This window comes from Carcharodon carcharias, chromosome 19, assembly GCF_017639515.1.
Source record: "Carcharodon carcharias isolate sCarCar2 chromosome 19, sCarCar2.pri, whole genome shotgun sequence".
In the NCBI taxonomy this organism is placed as follows: Eukaryota; Metazoa; Chordata; class Chondrichthyes; order Lamniformes; family Lamnidae; genus Carcharodon; species Carcharodon carcharias.
In genome coordinates, this window is record NC_054485.1 from 13,021,022 (window position 1) to 13,045,548 (window position 24,527).

At 39.0% G+C, this 24,527-nt stretch overlaps 1 protein-coding gene across 7 annotated transcripts; it reads right to left on the reverse strand.

The window, feature by feature from the left end:
• Positions 1–367: 367 nt before the first annotated feature.
• On the reverse strand, positions 368–24,479 carry mtfr1l (mitochondrial fission regulator 1-like). 7 transcript variants are annotated; one of them, XM_041213684.1, is made up of 8 exons: positions 24,408–24,479; positions 19,829–19,989; positions 15,864–15,968; positions 6,554–6,678; positions 5,769–5,995; positions 4,354–4,687; positions 1,976–2,128; positions 368–1,125 (listed from the first exon to the last, which is right to left on the reverse strand). In XM_041213684.1, exons 2-7 carry the CDS (start codon positions 19,841–19,843, stop codon positions 2,014–2,016), a joined length of 921 nt encoding a protein of 306 aa, XP_041069618.1. In that variant the 5' UTR covers positions 19,844–19,989; positions 24,408–24,479; the 3' UTR covers positions 368–1,125; positions 1,976–2,013. The 7 variants fall into 7 exon arrangements, with proteins under 7 accessions (XP_041069618.1, XP_041069616.1, XP_041069615.1 ...); XM_041213682.1 differs by having other exon boundaries at positions 24,336–24,465; XM_041213681.1 differs by having other exon boundaries at positions 24,210–24,465.
• Positions 24,480–24,527: the final 48 nt, after the last annotated feature.

The following is a 24,527-nucleotide window of genomic DNA, read 5'->3' on the forward strand; positions in this document are numbered from 1 at the left end:
CAACTATTTACACATCAATATCACAAAACCTTGACAATGTAACAAATTGAATCCTATGGTTCCAGGCCAGCTACAGTAAAAATAGACCAACAGCAACCGGCACAGGAATTTAGTAGGTCCACAAAATATCTCCTTCAATAAAGATTAAAATCAGAATTGGTCCACAAAGTGTGGATAGCATATGGTCCATCAGCATCAAATTTTTTAGATTGCTAATCAAGCCGCATAACAGCTGTTAATGTAATATACAGGAGCGATACTATCGCTCTCTATCTATGATTGACATTCAGTTAAGGGACTCCTTAAAACTTCTAAACTGACTGGAACTTTTCTGTTCTTCTGTGCAGGTGAGGGAATGAACAATTAATAAAAGAAAATACTGATTTAATTACAGCTTTTGCTACAACTTCAGCTTTTCAATGAGAAAAAGGAAAATTATACAAAATTTTTCAAGCATAAATCTGCACTGCTGCAATCCAATCACAACAAGGATGCTATTATGTGATTCAGAGACAATTTGCCTAATTTTAGCGTATAGGGCAGTTGGGGTTTGGGGAAGCAAAAGACATTAAGAAACTGAAAAAGGATCACAAGAGCTGTTTTGCCCATCTGAATGCAAAACCAACAGTGGTGAAAAGAGATACCAACCATTGTTTTAAAACATTAAAAGAAAACAACTGAACCTTCCACTAATGTATGTGAAGCCTGTTTCAGGGCATACAAATGTCAGCAGGGAGAAGCAAAATGAAGTGGCAAAAAGAATAATTAGCGCTAAGTATTCATTAATCAAATGGTAAATCCTCAGTCTATCTTTTGCCACTGAACCCTACCCCCAAACCAACTCATTCCTTGTAACAGAACTAAACAAATAGAATCTGAGGTAAGGGAGGCTTTACTCCACATTAATTTTTTAAATGCAAGGCACAAATACAAACTTGCCTCACCTATAAATTTGTATCCACAACCTGTAATACTGCAGTGCAAAAAGTGTGCAGAAGGTGTCCTGATCAGCACATCATGTTTGTTCCAAGTAGCAGAGTCCACAGAGTGTACTGAACTGGCTGAGAATACAGAAGTCCCTTCCAAGTAACTCAGTTTCCCACCAACTCAATCCTGGTTTTAAATCTAGTGAAAAGGGAAATTAAGAACAGATCAAAAAACGATTTAAAAAATAAAAAAAGGCACCAATCTGTCAAACATAGAAAATAAAAATTGAACAAAACTTGTTTATGTTTGTTCAATAAACTGGAATGAGAAATGTGCATGCTGGATAGTGACATCTTCCCACCATTTGCTAATGTCGGCATCATGACTCCTTGGTCAGGAACTGAGAAACACGGGCGGGTCTCCATTATTTCAAATTGAAAAAAAAGTGTGCCATTAGTTGTCTTCCATCAATTGCTGCCCATGATGGGATTTCACAACTTACAACCTTAATTCAAATTCACTCCCACAATGCTCTTCTTTCAGAGCTCTTTTCCCCCCTTGACACTGATCATCTTCATCTGCTTGCATCTGACCAACTTTTTTTTTAAACTACTACTCAGATAACAAAAAGCATGTCAGCAGCAGGAGCAGATGCCCATTTGCCTCTCAGGCAAACTACTGCAATGCCTTCAGGAAATATCACCCACCAGTCTGACCGAAAGCTTCTGAATTCCTCCTAAGTACTCTAGCCATATTTGAGGAACAGAAGTTTAACTTGTTACCGGCATAACATAATTCATTCATTTCAGCAATCTAGCACAATTTCACCTCCTAGTACCGTGTGAAGGTCAGAGGTGTGGGTGAAATAAAAAAATAGAGGATAAGATGAGAGAGAGAGGAAGATCAATTTTAATTCATAATATATAACATAAACACACACCTTTTAATTTTGGAAACTATGCTTGAATTATTATTCAAGAAATGGAATATGTTGCATACCAATGGCCCGAAATCTCAGGCACGCAATATATAAGCAATAGAGACATACTTGCAGAGGGGTTACTACTGGATGAAGATCTTATTTGATCAGTCTTCCTTCTTGAAAATACAGCTGTCCTGAACAGTAAACTTGCGTTTCAATGCTTCCGATATTAGCACTGAAGGGTCATTCTCTCTCAAAAGCTGAGAACCTCTCCTGGACCTACAGTAATAATAGTTTCAGCAATTAAGACTTGATCAAGCCCATCAAGTTTTAGCTTTCTCTTGTAATGTACTGTCTGGTAAACATTGAAGGCATCGCCTGAAATCTGCAACAAAACTGTGACAGAAATTATTGAGGTGTACATGACAAATTGGAAAGGACTAACTGCTGTTCTGTTGGATACGCACCAGTTTCGTTTTGTTAGCCTATTTAGACATTTGCAGTAGGAGGACATCTATTGATATTGTACTAAGATGTTTGTGGTGGGAGGTTTGTTGGTAATGTCTAAGTTCAGAATTACCCACTGGTGACCCTGCTTCTCATGTCCTAAGAAGTGGCAGTGATACAGAAATGCTTTTGCTGCTATCCAAATGAAAGACAGAATAAACATTGGATATGTAAAAACACAATGCTCCTTATCTTGAACTAAAATGTTTATCAAGTGATGCATTCCATTTGATAAAGATGTCCATGCAGGACATGCTGAGATATACATATAACATAGATTCCAATTTTAAAAATAGATTTTCTGGGCTTCCCTTTGGTTTACGTTTTGGGGGTTGATGCAGGACAAGCTATAGAAGTTTATAAACATGTGGAAGCAACAGGATTGTGGAGTAAATGATTTCCCTTTGTTATTCCTTTAAAATAGACAGTCTTGAAAGAGCACAAGAAGTGTTTTCGAGTAAATAAGGAGAAACTGATCCCAGAAATGGCTGTAACTAGAGAACACAGATTAATTGCCAAAGAACAAAAGAGGTGAGGAAATTTTTAAAAAAACATAAGCAAGCTGTGATCTGGAATGTGCTGTCTGAAAGGGTGGTGAAAGCAGATTCAACAGTACTTTCAAAAGAGAATTTGCAGGACAATGGAGAAAGGGCAGGGGAATGGGTCTATTGAACAGCTCTTTTAAAGAGCCAACTTTGGTGTGATGAGCCAAATGGTCTCTTTCAGTACTATAAGATTCTATAAAAGAGCTTTTCAGATTTCCTGCATTTGCATTTTCCCCTTTATTTCAATAGTAACATTTTTTTTTTTAAAGTTTGGCTCATCAAGGTAAAGTCTATACCTAGACTTCAGGAGCTAAGGTCTGAACCTAAAACAGGAAGAATCAAACATTTGTACTCCAAAGCTACACATTCTAAAGCAATTAACAGGCCTAGTAGGCATAAGTGTGACAAAAGCTCATGTTGCTTGATAAGCAAGTCACCAGGTTCAACTTTCATACACATTTTAAAGGGCATTGCAGCTTAAGCCTGATCAAAATAAACTTATCAAAACACATGTGAAGACTGCTATGCAACGAACTAGTATGGCAAGATTCCCTACTGAAACCTGGCATGCATTTCGCAGATACTAAAACATCAAGATAATTTGTCTTTTTTGTTACAAGCTTTAACAAACAACATAAACCACATGCTGTTGAGATTGGTTGGGGGGGGGGTGGAATACATCTTGTTATGCAGGTTTTCAGCACTGTGGGTTGTCATAATAAAAGCCTGCCTGTGTCAATGCTATAAAATAGCAGAATTCTAGCTAATAAGTGTTGTGGGGGTGGGGCAGGAGAAATGGGGGAAAAGCACTGGAAGAATCCTTTGATCACAGAAGCAGAAACCAAGGGTGCCATGCACCATACCACATCATGATGTTCATTCCAGTGTTTGACAATTAGAGATTGTGACCCTCAGGGAGCACTAATCCAAATTTGGAAAAAATTGCTTTCTCTTCCTCTCTGGACTGAAAGAAAAGTCATCAAGCCCTAGATCCCAGTATACTAATGGTACTTAGCACAAGAGCTTCTTCTTTGATCTTGGCATTTGTGATTTAAGCTGGCCAGCAAACATATCCCTTTCAAAACTCAAAATAACAACTTCAGGTGACTTCCCCTCCCCTTCTATGTCTCCCACCCAACCACTTCTTCCTCCTAGGTTCAGGGACACCAAAGTTAAACCTGACTGACTCAGATAAATTAACTCAGTGTAGACCAGGAATTAAAACCAGAAACTTCTGGCATGTAGAGCTCATTATTACACTGGCCAATGCCTTTTGATTACATTTTCACAAGTTTGCCACTGGGTTGACCTGATGCACAACGAGAGACGTTCCTCTATCAGTCTGAAGCATTAGTCTCCATGAATATTTTGATATTTTACACTGTTATCAGTTAAAAAGTATTCACAGCATTACAATATTACTTACTGAAGTTATATTCATTTCCAACTCACCCCTGTAATGAGTTTAATTTGACCCTATTCATATCTTTCAGAATATCCATCATGTCCGCAAAGCTTGTGGATTTTGAAAGACAGGAGGTTTCGTCATCACCCTCATCGTTGATTGTTAAATCCTGCCCTTTACTTTCAAAATCAAAGTCAAAGTTTGATGAAGCAGCAATGGAAAAAGATGTAAGGCTTAAAGGTTCAGGTTCATCTGTCTCGGGAATGTCATCATTTATGGTAAATGATGCTAATGGAGGGTATGCTGATTCAAAATCTGGTAAAGAGCAGGCAATGCTGGATGTATCAGGAGAACAAAGTTCTGGCGTAAGAGGAGCAGATGCTGAAAAATAAAAAGGAAATGAATTAAAGATTCACTTTTCATCCAGCACAGGTTATTTATATAATAAAGTGTGTTCAGGATACTAATTGTGTAGCACCTATAAGATAATGCTGTAAACATAACTCTGTGACAGTTAATTACAATGAAGTTGCACCTAATATTAGGTAATATATCTCCCAAAGGATTACAAAAAAATAACGAGGATCAGCCACTTTGCTGGCAGTTATCCCCCACACTGAGCAAGAATTTTGCCCAGATGAAAAATGTTTCAGTTCCACCGTCCACTTGTAAGGAAGGAGCTTTCATAGCTGGGTGAAATTAGACAGTTACTGTTAGATCCCACTGAAGGGTTGTCAATAACCCAACCCTCACTGACTACAGTTGTTCCTCATAGACCATCTCTATCCCCTACTTAATTTTCCTTTTCACAGTAACCCCACCAATTGAATTCCTCATTCACTGCACCCTACAGCTCTCTGATGTAATAAATTCTTAGCTTTGCAACCTCCACACACTCTACGTTCCCTGCGTACATCCTTTATCCTTCCAACTCTGGTTTGCTAAGTGATCGTTCCTCCTTACACTTCCAACATTGATGTCAGAACCTTCAGCCATCTGTAAATTCTGAATTCTCTCTCCAAACCTTTCCTACCATAAAGTTTCAATATCTACCTATTCGACCAATTTTGCCCACCTTCCCAACTTACCCTTACAGCTGCTTGGGTCTGATCCAAAATTTGGGTCATGTTGCTGCAGTAAAAAGTCCTGTCTTAATATGTAAATGTAGAGAGGACATGCAGCATCAGCAAAGTCATACTCCAGCCAGGGCAGTAGTTAATTGCTGGGCAGAGGGGGAAAGAGGAGATGAAGAAAAAGAAAAGAGAAACTGACAAATCCAAATACCTCATTAAGTTTAGTTTGTCTTTAGACTGCTTATGACAAGGTGCCACATTCTTAATTACAAACTGAACAGACAACACATTCAATATTGCACAAGATTTTTTTTTTTTAAAAACTTGCTCTGTAATTAAAGTTAAACATCTTTATATAGAGACGAGTTATAATATTTTCAAAAACTCACTGGTGTCCATTTTGGTCTCTGGCACAGCAACTATTTTTGCAATCTGCTCTCGCAAACGGCTAAGTTCGTCTTGAAGTGCAACTGTGTGGTTCAGAGCAGTTAAACCTGGCTTCTTCAGGCTTTCATGTTTCCTCCCTTCCTTTCGGAAGTTAGGGACTGATGAATTTCTATGCATTATAAGTAGTGGCGTAGGGTGCCATTCTTCCCTGTACGGTCTGGCGTCAGCTCTAAGGACAAAAACAAAATCCGCCTGTTTCTAAAGAGTTGCCTCTCCAAATGATGTGTGGTATTTAAAAAAAAATTAAATTGACAGAGACCCATCTATTGCAGCCACACTTAATTCAGATTTAACTACTAAGTTCATGGTTCATTTGTCACCAAAAATCGTGACATAACATCTGCACTATTTGTTTGGGACTAACTGTGTTAGTTCCAGCCATAGGAACTCAGATTATGCTTTGTTTTTAAAATGGAAATGTCAGGCATGCTAAAAACCAAAGACTGGATAACGAAGTTACAATGTTTAGAATAAATTACCAGTAGCATATTTGATATGAACACAGTGTATAAAAGCTATAAACAAAAAGAGGCAATGAGAATGGTTATTTTCAATATCCCACCCCTAGGTCATACATTATTGTATCCACAAGACTAGGGAGATTAGAAGCACACATCCCTGGGAAAAAATGAAGTGTACCATGGCACCATACAATTCAGTCCTACACCAGGAGGTGCCAATATCACCTAACTACTTAATGTCAACTACAACATAATTTGGCAATCACCTCATCCTGGTGAAAGCTTCTCCTTCATCTGCAGCTATCCACGCAATGTCTGCCAAAGTTGGTACAGCCGGTCTATCTCCATGCATAGGATTCAGGGACTCAGCTGCAGTGAGCCCTGGAACAAGCTGTGGGGAAACAAAAACTTAAGGTTGCATTAACAAGAAGATAAACTTTTTGTCAGTTCAAATGAGCCAAAGTAAATTGAACTTTTTTTTAAAAAAAAATGATGGTTTTCCAGTATTAATAGTTACAGTTTTGAGCCGCCACTATTACTTTACACAAATTATAAAGATTCTTTAAATACAAAAACTACCTAAAAGTAATTCAGAGACTGGAGTTAAGATACCACAAGGAGGGTTCAAAGTGTAGCAGTCATCAGAACAGTCCAAAAAGATTAATTAAAAGCTATGAATTTCATCAGATCCAGGGTATTTTCCACACTTCATTCCGTATAGTAGCCATCACACTCTTTACACAATTAGGCATAAAGTAAGCTATGACATTCCATATACACATTCCTCAAATTAGTATTTACTTCTTCCTAAATATGAAGGCACTACTGTAACCACACAAATCATTCAATTAGACAAGAACCACCTTTAGAAATGGCTAACGCTAACACACCAAATGGGATTGCTAATTAAAATTGTTAAAAATTTGAGTAGAAGATATTCTCAAATGCTCAAATATTAGGGTGGTGGTGGGTCCTTTCTTTGGCACAATGAAGAGGAAAACGTTACAAAAATCAAACAGAATCAGAAAAACCAGATGTACAACATGGATTATCAAAAAAAATCATGTTTGCATCCATGGTCAGGTCAACTTAATTTTGGTTAGCACTGTACAATAAATTTTCCTGCATGTCAATGCTAAGTGTCTCCAAACCAAATTACTGTGAAGTCCAATATGAAGTATAGACATTCCCTGCATAGGGATATACTCCTAAAGTTGGAGAATTTAGGCATAGGTTGGAAAGCTACATGGCTTGGAGCTTATCCTCATCCTCCAGTATACACTGCTGTGCTGCCATAGTTTTACGAGCTTAAGCCTTGCAGCTTGCCAGATTAATTACAGCCTCTTCTCAAAACAGTTGTTAAAAGTCTGTTCTTACAAATTAGCTGTGAAGGAAGGCTCGTTTGTAGACAAGTAATTAAACATGCACCCAGAGCGATTATTTTATGAACAAGTGAATCACAGCTGCAGAAGAATTTTAAATTGCTTCCCCCTTAGAAGCAAACATTCTGTTAATTAATAACTGCTAAGCAGAAGCTGCCACACAAAAGTTGAGTTTACTCTATTTTAGTTGAAACTCTGAGAAAATTTAAGTCAAGAAAATGTAAAGGCCTAGAAATTTACCCCACCTCATCTTCATTTTGTGCACAAAATGGTTTCTCAAGCTTTAAGAATGAAGACAGACCACCCAGCATCGACCTAGGCACCGGAAATGACAACGGCAATCTCAGCCCTGTCGACCTTGCAAAGTCCTCCTAGGGGCTTGTGCCAAAATTGGGAGAGCTGTCTCAGACTAGTCAAACTTGACACAGTCATCCTCACGGAATCATACCTTACAGATAATGTCCCAGACACCACCATCACCATCCCTGGTTATGTCCTGTCTCACCAGCAGGACAGACCCAGCAGAGTTGGCAGCACAGTGGTATACAGTCGAGAGGGAGTTGCCCTGGGAGTCCTCAACATCGACTCCGGACCCCATGACGTCTCATGGCATCAGGTCAAACATGGGCAAGGAAACCTTCTGCTGATTACCATGTACTGTCCTCCCTCAGCTGATGAATCAGTGCTCCTCTATGTTGAACACCACTTGGAGCAAGCACTAAGGGTGGAAAGGGCGCAGAATGTACTCTGGGTGGGGGACGTCAATGTCCACCACCAAGAAAGGCTCAGTAGCACCACTACTGACCGAGTCCTAAATGACACAGTTGCTAGACTGGGTCTGTGGCAGGTGGTGAGCAAACCAACAAGAGGGAAAACATACTTGACCTAATCCTCACCAACCTACCAGCTGTCCACGACAGTGTCGGTAGGAGTGGCCACTGCACAGTCGCTGTGGAGACGAAGTCCTGGCTTCACAGTGAGGACATCCTCCATTGTGTTATGTGGCACTGCCACTGTGCTAAAAGGCATAGATTTCAAACAGGTCCAGCAACTCAAGACTGGGCGTCCATGAGGCGCTGTAGGCCATCAGCAGTAGCAGAATTGTACTCAAACACAATCTTTAACTTCATGGTCCTACATATCCCCCACTCTACCATTACCATCAAGCCAGGGGATAAATGCTGGTTTCAATGAAGAGTGCAGGAGAGCATGCCAGGAGCAACACCAGGCATACCTAAAAATGGGGTGTCAACCTGGTGAAGCTATAACACAGGACTACTTGCGCGCCAAACAGCATAAGCAGCAAGTGATAAACAGAGCTAAGCAATCCCACAACCAACAGATCAAGTCTAAGCTCTGTAGTCCTGCCACATGGTATTGGACATTAAACAACTCACTGGAGGACAAATATCCCCATCCTCAACGAAGAAGGAGCCCAGCACATCAGTACAAAAGATAAGGTGGAAGCATTTGCTTCAATATTCAGCCAGAAGTGCCGAGTGGATGATCCATCTCAGCCTCCTCTGGAGGTCCCCAGCATCACATTTGCCAGTCTTCAGCCAATTCAATTCACTCCATGTGATATCAAGAAACAGCTGAAGGCACTGGATACTGCAAAGGCTATAGGCCCTGACAAATTCTGTCAATAGTACTGAAGACTGTTCTCCAGAACTTGCCATGTTCCCTAGCCAAGCTGTTCCAGTACAGCTACAACACTGACATCTACCTGGCTACGTGGAAAGTTGTCCAGGTATGTCCTGTATACAAAAAGCAGGACAAATCCAACCCGTCCAATTACCACACCATCAATCTACTCTCCATCATCAGTAAAGTAATGGAAGGGGTCATCAACAGTGAAATTAAGTGTCATCTGCTTAGCAATAACCTGCTCACTGATGCCCAGTTTGGGTTCTGCCAGGGCCACTCAGCTCCTGACCTCATTACAGCCTGGGTTCAAACATAGACAAAAGAGCTGAACACCCGAGGTGAGAATGACTGCCCTTGACATCGAGACAGCATTTGACAGAGTGTGACATCAAGTCCTAGTAAAACTGGAGTCAATGGGAATCAGGGGGAAAACTCACCACTGGTTGGAGTCATACCTGGCACAAAGGAAGATGGTTGTGCTTCAAAAACAAAAATTGCTGGAAAAACTCAGCAGGTCTGACAGCATCTGTGGAGAGAAGGACAGAGTTAACATTTCGAGTTCGCATGACTCTTCAGAAAAAGAATCATACGAACTTGAAATGTTAACTCTGTCTTTCTCTCCACAGATGCTGTCAGACCTGCTGAGTTTTTCCAGCAATTTTTGTTTTTGTTTCAGATTTCCAGCATCCGCAGTATTTTGCTTTTATCTTAGATGGTTGTGCTTGCTGGAGGTCAGTCATCTCAGCTCCAGGACATCACTGCAGGAGTTCCTCAGGTAGCGTCCTGCGCCCAACCATCTTCAGCTGCTTCATCAATGACCTTCCTTCCATCATAAGGTCAGAAGTGGGGATGTTTGCTGATGATTGCACAATGTTCAGCACCATTTGCGACTCCTCAGATACTGAAGCAGTCCATGGCCAAATGCAGCAAGACCTGGACAATATCCAGGCTTGGGCTGACAAGTGGCAAGTAACATTCACACCACAGAAGTGTCAGACAATGACCATCTCCAATAAGAAAGAATCCAACCAACGCTGCTTGATGTTCAATGGCATCACCATCACTGAATTCCCCCACTATCAACATCCTGGGTGTTGCCATTGACCAAAAACTGAACTGAACTAGCCATATAAATACTGTGGCTACAAGAGCAGGTCAGAGACTAGGAATAGTGCGACAAGTAACCCACCTCCTGACTCCCCAAAGCCCATCAACCATCTACAAGGCATAAGTCAAAGTGTGATGGAATACTCCCCACTTGCCTGGATGAGTGCAGCTCCTACAACACTCAAGAAGCTTGACACCATCCAGGACAAAGCAGCCCACTTGATTGGAACCACATCCACTCACTCCCTCCACCACCAACGCACAGCAGTAGCAGTGTGTACCATCTACAAGATGCACTGCAGGAATTTACCAAGGCTCCTTCGACAGCACCTTCCAAACCCACAACCACTTCCATCTAGATGGAAAAGAGCAGCAGATAGATGGGAAAACCACCACCTGGAAATTCCCCTCCAAGTCACTCACCATCCTGACTTGGAAATATATCACCGTTCCTTCAATGTCGCTGGATCAAAACCCTGGAACTCCCTTCCCAACATCACTGTGGGTGTACCTACACCACATGGAGTGCACCGGTTCAAGAAGGCAGCTCACAACCACCCTCTCAAGGGCAACTAGGGATGGGCAATAAATGCTGGCCCAGCCAGCGAAGCCCACATTTCATGAATGAATAAAAAAAAATTGAAATTCCTTGATTAGTTTGGAATTGGTAAATCTTGAGGTTATGAGTATGAGAAGCACTTTGAATTCAGGAGTTTGTGTGAGGGATTTTAAGTGGCGAGACTGCAATATGGCTTTGGCAGTTGCTAAGGCCTGTCTGGGAGCTGAAGATATAACTTTGGCTGGTATACAAAAGGTAACTAAAGTTAACTTAATGGAATTAGCAGGTAAGTTACAATTGGGATTACCTGCAGGGGCAAAAAAAGCAGATATAATTGAAGGTATAGCACAGCATTTAAAGTTGGAAGTGATACCTGACACTACTGAGTTACAGCTAGAGGTAGTGAAACTTTGGTTACAAATGAAGAAACTTGAATTTGAACAAGCAATGGAAATGAAAAAACTTGAGCCAGAAGCAGCAGAAACAGGAAAGGAAAAAGGAATGGAATTTCAAAGGGAATAGGCAGTAGGGCAGGAGAGAGAAAGAAAACAAGAAAGGGAATTAGAATTAGAAAAAGAGGAAAGAGGAAAAAAGAGAAAAAGAGAGAGAATTCCAGTTCAAATGCTGGCAGTTAAAAAAGAAACACCAGAGGTGAGGAAGGATGTATTTCCAGATCAGAACCCAGTGGGGAGATGTTTAAATTTGTACAAGCTCTTCCGAAGTTTGAGGAAAGAGATGTTGAAGAGATCATTACTTCATTTGAGAAGATAGCTAAATGGATGAAATGGCCACAGGAAAACTGGACATTGTTGTTACAATCCAGGTTGGTGGGTGGGGCACATGAGCTTTATGCTTCAGTCAGAAGAAATGTTAGTGAACTATGATGTGGTAAAAAAAAAAGGCTATATTGAGCGCACGTGAATTCGTCCTAGAGGTGAAATTTAGGAATATGAGAAAACAGCCTGGGCAAACTTATATTGAGTTTGAGTAAAACAAAGTAATTTTGACCATTGGATAAAGGCATTAAAGATAGAGACAACATATACAGCTCTTAGAGAGGTAATTCTTTTGGAAGAATTTAAAGATTAAATTGCTTTGTAGTGGACTCATGTGGAGGAACCGAGGGTTGAAATGGTAAAAGCAGTAGAGGTAGCTGATGATTATGAGTTAGTTCATAGATGTAAACCTTTTATCCATCACCCTTTTAAATCAGAAAAGGATAGGAAGTAAGAAGGAGAAAGGAAGGTGGGTAATCAGGGAAGAGAAATAGGAGGTGGAAATTCACAGGAAGTTTTTTCTCAGAATAAAAAGGTGCTGAGGGTAGAAGTGACATTTGAAAATTGAGGTGTTTTCACTGTAATAAAGTTGGACACACAACGTCAGTGTGTTGGAAATTGCAGGGAAAATCTATTGGGATTACTGGGGTACAGAAAAGTTCTGGAAGTAAAAGTATGTGGATTCTGAGGTTCAGGCACAGGAAAAAAACAGTGGTTTGTGTACAGGTAAAACAGGCAGAATCAGTGATAGGTAAAGAAGTTGGAATGTGTTCATAATTTATCCAAGAGAATTGAGCAGGTTGCAGAAATGTTTAAAGATTGTGTATGTGAAGGGAAAGTCTTTCCATGTGTACAGGGTGGAGTAGGTAAAGATGTTAAAATTTTAAGAGACACAGGGGCTAGTCAATCCTGAATGTTGTGGGATAGTGACATTTGTTGTTCAGAGGGAGTATTGCAGGAACAGATGATAATAAATAGGGTTCATGGAGATGCTAAACCTATGTCATTGGGGAAGGCAAATTTAAAGAGTAAGTGGAAAACAGGTAAAGGGATTGTTGGAGTAGTGGAAAAATTGCCCATTGTAGAGGTTCAATTTATTCTGGGTAATGATATAGCTGGATCACAGATGTGGGTGATGCCTATGGTAGCTGAGCAGCCTGTAGACATGTTTTCAACAGAAGTGTTGCAGAGACAGCATCCTGGATTGTTTCCAGATTGTGCGATAATGACGTCACAGGTTCATAAGTTGAAACAAGAACAGCAGAGTTCAAAGGCAGGGAGAAGCTGTGGAAGTCCAATTAATTGACACTGTTTGGTAACATTGTTCAGGAAGAAAGAACAGAGGGCAATTCAGCTGAAGGCGGTTAGTGGAGTTACAGAAAAAGGATTCACAAATAAAACAGTTATACCAGACAGCTTACTCAGAAACAGAGGCAAAATGTGTTCCAGAATGTTATTAGCTTATGAGTAATGTTTAAATGAAAAAAACGGAGGCCACGTCATACTTCAGCAAATGAAGGCTGGAGGGAGGTGCGTCAGATTGTAATACCATTAGGATATCGAGGGTAGCTCATGAAATTCAAATGGGGGGACATTTAGTAATTAGAAAGACACAGGTGAAAATACAAAAACATTTTTATTGGCCTGGAATCCATAAGGATGTAGTCAGGTTCACGTCAGATGATAGGGTAACCACAAGCAGTGATTAAGCTGGCACCTTTAATTCCCATTCCAGCATTTGAAGAACCTTTTACAAGGGCCAAATACCATTATCGGAGAGAGAAAAGGAGATATCAGCTTTTGTGACGCCAGGTGGACTATATCAGTTTAAAGCCATATCGTTTGGTACAAAAAATGTGCCTGTAACATTTCAAAGACTGACAAACAAAGTAATTGCAGGTCTGAGCAATTGTGCTGTTTATATTGATGACTTGATAGTTTTCAGTCAGATGTGGGAGGAGCATTTACAACATCTGGAAGCATTATTTACTCAATTACAAGTAGCTAATTTTATGTTGAACTTGGCTAAAAGCAAATTTGCAAAAGTGCAAGTTGTGTGTCTAGGCCATACCATTGGACATTGTGAGGTGGCTCCGAGAGATGTGAAAGTCAAGGCTATCGTGGATTTCCCTGTGCATACAACAAAACAAGAAGTTTTGAGGTTTCTGGGCATGAGTGAGTTTTACCAGAAATTTGTCCCAAATTTTAGCAGCGTGGTGGCTCCTTTGATTGAACTATTAAAAAAGAACAAGAAGTTTCAATGGGCACAAGAGTGTCAGAAGGCATTTGACAGTTTGAAAACTGCATTAACTAAACCACCAGTTCTGGCAGTACCCAATTACGCCAAGCAATTAAGTTGGCCATTGACACAAGTGATATAGGCATTGGGACCAAAGTGTTACAAGATGGCGGCACTGGAATTGAAAAACCGATGGGGTATTTTTCACGAAGTTGAATGTACAACAGAGAAGATATTCAACGATCAAAAAGGAGACTTTGCGTTTGGTGTTAGAGTTGCAGCATTTTGAGATTTATGTTCCAAATAATTCATCAGAAACAATTGTTTATATAGGCCACAATCCTTTAAAGTTTCTGGACAAATTTTGAGACAGAAGTGCAAGTGGAGTTCAAGTGGATGCTATTAGTGCAACCATTTAATCTACAGATTATACATGTGACGGGACAAGAAAATCTGATTGCAGATGCATTGTCAAGAGTTTGAAGCTTGAAGGGAAAATCAATCTTTAAAAACCTGGATACTGGACTGGAATGAGTTCTGTTGATACCAAGGATTTGTAGACATATTGTTATCTTAATGCATGCATCTGGTAATGTAATAGAGTATTAAGTCTAGGAGGTAATGCAAGATGGGTTCAGAAAATGAAGCCATCTTTTTAATTTATGACAGTTTATTTTTTAATAGGGAGTGGGTTGTCAGAAAGATATAATTAAATTCCAATAACATTATGAAAATGTTGTTAAATAGAATAATAGTGAGGTCTGTGTGTTTGACTATGTGTGATTTAATTGAATTAAAGGCAGCTGGTCTAAAGGCTTTAATGTATCAGAAGATAAACTAGGTTTGAAATGTTAAGTGGGTCAACATGGGGGAAGTTTTAGAATGTAAGGTGTAATGGGAACATTTGCATTTTAAATAAACCAGGCTAGCTTGAATTCAAAGGAGGGGTGAAATGTTTCGCCTAGCCAGAAGGAGTTAAGAAACAGTGGGTTTATTTTTCCCCATAGATTACTGGTAAAATTGGTACTTTGAGAGATTTTTATTATTAGAGAGGTAAAGTCCAAAGACATAGTGAAACAATGGGAATTTTCATTCAAAGGGAAAAATATGTATAAAAGGAGAGAAGGCTGCGTATATGGGGAAGGCATTTTAAGATCTTTGCCTGGGTCTTTTATATCCTGTGTGTCTTACTGTTGCCTTAACGAAAGTGTAACTGGGAGCCAGATTAAGTAGGGGACTTAGATGTTATTGTAGTAGTAATTTGTACACATATGTATGTGCTTAAGAATCATTTTTCTTGTTAATAAATGCTTAATCTAGTTTTGTAAAACCTATAAGGCTCGGTGGTCTTATTACTACTGAATTTAAGGCGTGCATCTCGAAATTTATACGAGCTGCAAAACAGTTGTGGCAGTTGTTTCAAGTTTCCCTTTGGGATTTGAGCAGCTCAGCATTTATCATCAGCTGTCATAACAAAAGGAGAAGGCTTTTTAAATTAGTATTAAAAAAAACTGCACTCATGGCATGCAATGTACCCAGTCCAACAGAGATAGGCATTTGATGACGTTTGAGGTTTTATAAGTGGCTCCATATGGTTCCCAGAAAGGAGTTTGATTTATATGCTAAGAAGCATTGTTCAAACATACCCAAGGACTGAAACAGAGTAACCTGGGAACAAGGTTTCAGCAGCTTCAAAGCCAACATGCAAAGTAAACAAAAAAAAGTATTTTCAAATGAGGTAAAAACTTATTGACAGGGATTGTGCATTTTAGCCCAATTATTGAAACAATTTCAAAGTATACTCCAGTGCTAAAGGTTTTCAAAATCACACATCTAGAAGTTTAATATTTAAATAGCATTTGCTACCTGAAAACAAACACGAGGACATGGTTTCAAAGGGAGGTTTGATCCGATCATTCGAACAACACTGCGAGAAGATCCATAAGGTTTATTCTGCCATATTGGAATCATCTGCAAGGTGAAACATGCCACATAAATAGTAGAAAATCTTAAACAACACACAATTTTATGCAAAAGCCTAAATTCAGGTTAGTGACAGCCAAGCATTGGGAAAGAGGCAGTAGACACCTAAAACTGAATATGCAATCATAGAAGAATTTAATGCATCAAATGATGGCTGTAAACAGATTACTTGAGCATTCATGCTACAAAGTCTTCGTCACCTACAAAAAAAATCTGGGCACAGTCCAATTATGGGGAAGAAAGTGCATACATATAAACATCACTTCAAAAAATTGAAAAACATAAAAGCTCCATTAGCCCACTGACATTTTATTTAAAACACATCTAGAAAGCCAAGTATTAATTTAATAAAACAATGTTTTTCTTCAATAACATCAACTGTTTATCATGACAGAACTAAGTACGCTAAATGCATGGGTGTCTGTTAAAAGTATGTCTGAAACATGAATGTTGTCATGAAAATATGACTTTAATATAATAGTGATTTATTGTAAAGGTAGGTTAATAGTGAGGTTTGAATTAGTTTCTGTGTGGAGTTGTCTGTGGGGGTTTTGAGACAAAAACAGAAAATGCTGAAAAAACACAGCAGGTTTAACAGTATCTGTAGAGAGAAAAAAAAGTTAACATTTTTGAGTCCTTATGACTCTTGAGTCACAAGGGCTTGAAATGTTAATTTTTTTTCTCTCCACAGATGCTGTTAGACCTGCTGAGTTTTTCCAGCATTTTCTGTTTTTGTTTCAGATTTCCAACATCTGCAGTATTTTGCTTTTATCAGGGTTTGAATTGAATTGCAGACAGCTAGTCTGGAGCTTTTGAGTTATCAAAAGGGAAGCCAGGTTTGAAATGCTAAATACATAAACATGGCTGCAGTTTTAGAATGTGGGGCATGAGGAATATTTGCATTTTTAGATAAACCAGAGTTGTGAATTCAAAGAGATGATAAGATGTTACACCTAGTCAAGAGAAGCTAAGCCAAACAGTGTGTTTATTTTTCACCAAATATTGCTGATAATACAAGTACTATGGAAGATATATATTATGGAAAAAGTAAAGTTGCAAAGACATATTGGAACAAAGAAATTTACATTAAAAAGGGAGAAAAAGGAGATGAGGTTATACATAAGGAGAAGGAATTCTAAGATCTAACAAGTGTGAAAGCCTCCAGCCTGTATGCATCAAGTTGCTGTCTATAGGAACTGAAGATAATAAAATTCACTGTGAATATCACTGTCCAGGGTATTGTGTGCTTTGCTCTGTTGAAATCTATTTTGTTTTACTGTTGCCTTAATGGAGGTATAACTGGGAGTCAGGTTAATTAGGGGGTATAGGAGTTATTATAATAGTAATTTGTATACCTATGTATGTGTTTAAACATTTTTCTATTAATAAATGTTTAATTTAGTTTTGTAAAAAACCTCTAAGACTTGGTGGACTTAATACTACTGAATTCAAGGGATGCATATCGAAATACAAATTGCAAAACAGTTGTGGAGCTGTTTCAAGTTTCCCTCTGGGATTTGAGCAGCTCAGCATTTACCATCCACTGTGCCATAACAATGTACAAAGCAAAATATAATGCTCGTACAATGGCTCAGGAGGAAAGGACACTACCAAGGTGAGGAAATGAGCCATAGAGAGCACAAGACAGTGCAGTATTTGATCCCTGTGTTGAATTTGTTGCTCTCAGATGACACAGAAAATACCCCTGGGCTTTAATGCAGAGGAAGGGAATGCCAGACCCACTTTCTACTAATTCCTACTAGAACGTGGACATCATATAACTCCACGATGATAGGGCTTGGGTTTGATCTTCAATGATCCACCCTCCTCAGTGGCTCAGTAATCAGGAAAGATTGGATAAAGTGCTGGAGGAAAGTCAAAGCTCACAGAACCATATACCAGCATGAATAAACAAACAATCAAACAAAACTTTATTTGAGTGAAAATAACAAAGCACATCTATGAAAAAAGAAGCAAACTTTGGAAACTGTCTTTATAGCAAGTTTGGTACAGCAATAGTACCAAGGAAGTTAACCCTAATGCATCTATATTAAGTGCATTCAAGGGTAAGGTTAATACTAACATGGGAGAGAAGTGAGTCAAGACTCTAATTTTATGCATAAGGAAGAGAGTGATTAGGGGATTGTACAATGTAGGGCCATTTAAAGCAAGCAAGGAGAACAAAACCACTTGTAAAAGCAAGAGATAGAAGCTTGGGACATGGGTAAGAAAGCAAAGAAAAATTCAGGGTTATGATATGGTTGTCTACTATGGTATGGCTTTTCTGGTCTTCAGTGTAGTCTAAAGTGATTTCTGCTTAAATATCAGGGGCTGAGTCTTTGCTAAAAGTACATGGGGTGTGAGGTTTCAATGTTTTACAAGATACACAGATTCACATCCAGTTTCTAATACACCCATTTTCAAACTTCTGTATTCAAAGCGACGAATAACAGAACTAAAAATTAAAATGTTTGCATCTAACAGCTTGTTTGCTACAAGTACGTACTTTTGAGTTCTTTATATATATATCAAACACATGCCTTTACTTTAACTTCGAAAGACCATCAATGTGCAGTGCCAGTTTCAGATGTCTACTGTAGCCATCTTTACATCCTCAGTCAAAATGCTAATTAACATTGCAGTTTTTGATTTTAGGCAGGTCTCCCAGAATTTTGTATGCAAAGATAGCATACCGGGAAAAAAAAAACAGGCACACACACCAGTTTGTAATACTATACAAAATAATTCTAATGTTGTAAAGAACAAAAATGCTTAACAGATTTGCAGCATGATTTATAACTATCGAGTTCAAAATACAGAGCCACCATTTCCAGTGACAAGAATGGTACCTAAAATGCAAACAAACATACACAAATTGCTCTATTTATATTTTTAAAATAGGACATCTTTCCAATGCTTTTTAAAAAATGCAAAATAGGTATAGACTCAAGTCAAGTTGTCTGCTCTGAATTGTGGGAAGCTTTGTTCCTTTTTCTGGCAAAAAAAAAACATAAATTGAACAAAAACAGGAAAAGCTGAAAGTACACAGCAAGTCTTTCAGTTGGAAAGAACAGTCGATATTTTAGGCTTGTACCATTTCAGAAATTAAAAAAAGACCGGTGCTTTAATAGAATCATGAAAAGCAAATACAGGGAAACCAGAAAGAGAAGAGAAAACACCTGTGCAATGACTGTTAGATGATGCAATAGGGTCAATATATCATTCAATCATTATTCCACTAGTAATTTCTCTCCGCATTTATCATATTTGTTTCCTTTTCTACACTCCACTGTTTTAATGATTCTATTAATTGGGTTGTTCATCTCTTACTTATCACTGCCTGTGCTCTCTATAGATGCTGCATTTCAAGCTTTTCCTTTTTTTCCACCTTTGAACTGTGCTATCACATTCATTAAGAATCTGACGTCAAGCACACCCAGGCACTAAAAATTAGAACACATCAAAATTTAGTTCTGTACGTGAAAAAGTTTGAGTTATGTTCATCTTAGCTGAATTTCAATCCTGGTTCAAAATCGAGGAAAAGATTCAGCTAATCCATTAAACGAGTTCTCAGTGAAACATACTCATTTCCAAAATTCATCAAATGGTATAGCTTCCAAACAAAAATACCATTTACAGTTTTAAATCATGCAGATCAAATATTAGTATTCATAAAATGCAAGCTGCAAGTAATTTAATAGTTTGTTTATCCATCAATTTTGATTTGTCAACTTCAAGGTGGAAAAGTTACTGATAAACTACGTGACCAATTTATTTCATTACTGGTTCCATCGTACAGTGTTCAATGTTTATAAAATTTTCCCCCCCAAATAGTATACGCTACTTACAGTATCCGTCTCCATCTTAAAATTGCACTGAAGGATTCCAAGCTGGTACAGTTCAATGAAACAAGAATACTGTGGCTCTGAAGCAGACAAATTTGGAAAGAATACTACTGGAACCAAATTTCACCTATCCATACGCATCAAAGTGGATCAGCAAACTCTTTCTGCAAATTAAACAGTTATTTTATCAGTGCTTTATCAAGTTCTTTACATGTTATTCTTCTTTGAGAACATAAGAGAAAGTCCCGAGCAGAGAAGTTAATGGGCCATAACTTCCTCAGAGTGGCAATTAGCGTTGGATTGCCACTCCGTGTCCACTTACCTACGCCAAATTCCTTCCATAACTGTCTTGCCTGACTTTCCAACTCAGGCCAGGCAAGATGCGAGTAGCGCAGCCATCTCCGAAGTTCAGCACCATGGAATTGTAGGAGGACTAACGCCACTAGCTGCCGTAAAGCAGGTAAGTTTAAAGGTTCTGTTGAAATTGACAGGTCAGGGAGAAGGTAAGTGCCTAACTTAAGTGAAAAGGATTTGGAGGGTGGGGGTGCTCAGAAGTTGGTTGGGGGCAGACATTCGGGCGAGTGTGGGTTGGACATTAGTGGTGGATGGGGGTTGGGTTGGGGGTCGGGTCAGGTCCTGTGCAGGTGGGGGGAATCCCATGGGGAGTCGGCGGGTGGGAAGTACTGTGGGGAGGGTGGTTAGTCAGGCGTGGGTGGGGAGCCCCCTGGGGGAGAGGGGGTGAAAGAGTGCCATGGGGGTGAGCAGGATCAGTCTTTACGATAGCTACCTGGAAGTTAGAAGAGGTTTTAATTCTTTTAACTTTTTCTGGGTAGCTATTGGTATAATCCCAAAGGAACCATCCGAAATTTGCAATTTAGATCATATTTCCCAGCGCAGCGCAATTGTCCAGAGGAAGTGTGCACTACTGAGCAATTGTCGTGCAAACCCTTCCTTGGAACTTCCCAGAGGGATTCCATAGCGCATCTTTGGGGTGCCTCCGACACTGGGGAGCTCGGAAGTTATGGCCCAATGTGCCCATCAAGCCTGCATCTTCTATACAGCATGTAAAAAATCTAGCCTCATGTGGATATTAGCTCATCCATTCAATTTTCTGAGCTTGAGAGCCAGAAAGTAGAAAATGCAGCACAGCCTTATTTAAACTTATAATGTTATAGATTCAGCGAGTGCAAGACATTTAACAATTGCATACAAATAACACTGAAGTTGCACTTTGTGATAATAGTGCCTGAATGTTAATATATTGGTCTGAAATTCCCCTCTCTATAATTTTGGCCAACATGTTAAACTGCTTAAACTAAAATGGGTCAGCAATTCTTCATAGACTAGTGTCCCAAGGGATAAATTTATCACCACAGAGAATAATCAGAGCAAAATAGCCTCACAGTGGCCGAGGTAATATATCAACAGAAAAGTCTGGAGATGTAGGCCGGGGTTTTCCAGTCCCACTGAAGTGAATGGAAGTACGAATGGCCCGCTGCATCCAACATGGCAGAACCGTGTCAAAGCCAGAAAATCCCGCACGTAGTATTATTCTATACAGGATACGCAAATAAACAAAGCAGAAATTCACACAATTCAAAGGTAGAAACAAAAGAGCTACTTTGAGTAATAGCAGAGGTAAAATATAAAAATCGCATTTATTTCAAACAAATGTAAAGGGCACCAGGTAGAGCACACGTCAACCATGCTGTGTTAATTCAATGTTATTACAAATATGCAGCTCTTCCTTGAGGCTGTTCCATGCGTGGTTAGTGCTCTGTAACTACAAAGCTGAAAAAAGAAATCTTTTTATTAAGAGCACCCATCTTACTGAGGAGGCTTCAAGCCAATCCACATCCAACAACCTGCTCTGAAAACTCTGTTTACATTTTATTAGATCAGCTGTGACAAATTGCACCACAGCAGTTGAGACAATCCACAACATTCTAAAACAATCAATAATATTCAATATAAAACAACCCACAACATTCTAAAAAATCAATTCATCCCATCTTCTAATGTTAACAGATCCTTTAAAAAAATTCCGGGATTCAGGCCTGCACTTTTGCCAAAAAACGAATCAGCTCTTCCTTGGGCCATACCCTGTGTACCATGTTTCATTGAAATCTGTTAATTAGTTTTTGAGATATATTGCTTACTGAAAAACAGACTAACAAACAGGGGTGAATAAAGTACCTCTGCCAACTTTCAATGGCAAAGATAACGAACAGCTTTGCAAACTAAAACCCAAGCTGCTTTGCTAAAAGGTTGAATATCAATTGTTTCCACAGTATAGAATTCCTACTTAATTCTTCCAGCTTGATATCTTAAAATGCCAGTAAATATTCATAACCCTGCTTCAAATGCTATTTTGTTAATCACTAAAGAATCACACTGATCTCGATAGTTTTAGCTCAAAGTAAAAATTTCCCTAGCAATCTAAGACTTGAAACAAAAAGGAGGCACTTTTCTAACTACTTCTCGAGGGTTATAATCTCAGAGTAAGAGGATGCCATTTAAAACAGAGATGAGGAGGAATTTCTTCTCTCAGAGGGTAGTCAATCTGTGGAATTCTTTACTGCAGAGGGCTGTAGAGACTGGGTCGTTAAGTATACTCAAGGCTGAGATAGACAGTTTTTTTAATCAGTAAGGGAATCAAGGGGTATGGGGAAAAGGCAGGAAAAGTGGAGTGGAGGATTATCAGATCAGCCATGATATCATTGAATGGCAGAGCAGGCTTGATGGGCCAAATGACCAACTTCTGCTCCTACGTCTTACAGTCTTATGGATCTTGATTGTGATTTCAAAAATAATGAAAATTAAACATCTGAACAATGGTGCACTGCAATAAGCCACCATCACATCTGATGCAACAAGTGATTTTTTTAAAAAAACTTATTAACAAAACTAGGTATCAATAAACATCAAACTTGAAGAAGGGATGAGAAAAATAAGTGATTACGTAATGCCAGATTTGAGCTTTAACAGCCTGTAAACTATTAGGGGAAAATTAAGGATTTCCTTAGCATTGAAGTCCAGGGAAAGAATTGTTTATGAGTACACTAAGAATTTTAAGTTCAGTGTGTGGACAAGGAGAATGAAGACCACTTGAGATATCACATTGACTACAACACTAACAAAATTGAGACAAGATAGGCTGCAACACAAATGTTAAGAGATTTTAAATGACAAGCTTTTGTTATCATGCTTAGGCATGCAAGCGGCACAAGAAGAGACTCTCAGACATGGGGCTGCTATTCAAGTTTGTTGCAGACTTGACGTTAAAGTTTAAAATCGTCAAGCTCAGAAACAGTGTACAACATAAAATAGAAAAATAAGCTTCCTAGATGCAACTTTAATTAACAATGTGGGAAACATGAAATTTAATGAAGATCAGAGGATATAGTAAGGTCAAGGGCTTAGGATGGAGCCATCAAAGATATATGGTCTCTTGGTAACAAAGCTCAACAGTTTTTATCAAATTGAGGATATTTAATAGTGTGGATGGTAATGAAATTGAGAAAAATATACTTTTTTGTTAAAAAAAAGTTCTACTTATTTCAAATGTTAGCAATCTATAAAATCATTGTTTTCCTAAACAAACATTTTACACCATTTTTGAACCGTGTGACCTTGATAATACTAGATTCAAATATAATTTGGACATAAAAAGTTTCTTTCAGTAAAAATTGGATAACTTTGTACACTATCATTTTTCCCCTAATAAACAAGTTTTGACGAATCAATGCAACACATTTCAAACTTGCATTACGAAGTCCTCTAGAAGCTTTTCCCCCAGACCACCCAAAAATGCCATCCATCCTCAATTTACCACCAAAAATTTAAATTGACTAATGTCGAATGTTTTGGGTCAGCAGTTAGCATTTCTATAAAAAAAAGTTGTTACTAATATAAATCAGTTGGCCTTGACAAAAATAATCCATATTTTGAACAGTCTAGCATTAATAATGCTATATTGTCATTTAGACAGAAGCGGCTCTGAGCTCTGGTATTCAGGCCCTTGCAACTCAGACAATGTTGTCCTATTTATAGTTATTATTTGTTGGTTTGACCCAGTTGGAATTTTGTGGGCCTGGAGAAGCCCGATTCCAGCACTGTTGCCTAACTGGTGGTTAAATCAGAAATGTCAAGGGCAACCAGCTACTTGAGAAATTTGCGAACGAATGGAGTTTAAACTTTTCGTGTAGCTCCTATGTTCACAGCCCTGAGACAAAAGATGGTAGATCCCCCGAATGAGACCATTTAAATTTTACTACATGCCAGCTAAGGTCATTGTCCCAATAGGGCCCATTCCCCAGTTTTCTAAAACAAAGTTTTTTTTAACACATTAATTATTAACTAGAAATGAAAAGGCTAAACTCACTTTAGAGGTCAACATCGCATCAAAGTAAAAACAACAGCCTTTTGTATTTGGTTAGGACATTTGGTCCAAATCTCTAGGCCCGGTGTTCACTGCGCATAAAGGCTCCGTGCAAAGTCATAAATGTACCTTATAGTCAAAGAAAGGGAAGCCCTTTCTACATTAAATGCGCCAACACATTCGGATAATAAAAAAACTAACCCCGTCCCCCTCGCAGCTTCAGGCTCTAACAGGCCCTGCGGTGGGAGGGAAGGGCTCGTTTCCATGGGCCTTTTAACAAGCTCGCCGCCCATTGGCTGCGTGGCCGGCCGGCAGCCAATC

What these genes read in the sequence shown, in the direction of transcription:
- mtfr1l (XM_041213684.1), bottom strand. An exon ending in GAAGCTTTCACCAGGATGAG is followed by an intron (nt 5,996 to 6,553) that starts GTGATTGCCAAA and finishes TTTTGTCCTTAG; the next exon opens with AGCTGACGCCAGACCGTACA. An exon ending in AAATTAAACTCATTACAGGG is followed by an intron (nt 2,129 to 4,353) that starts GTGAGTTGGAAA and finishes TTATTACTGTAG; the next exon opens with GTCCAGGAGAGGTTCTCAGC.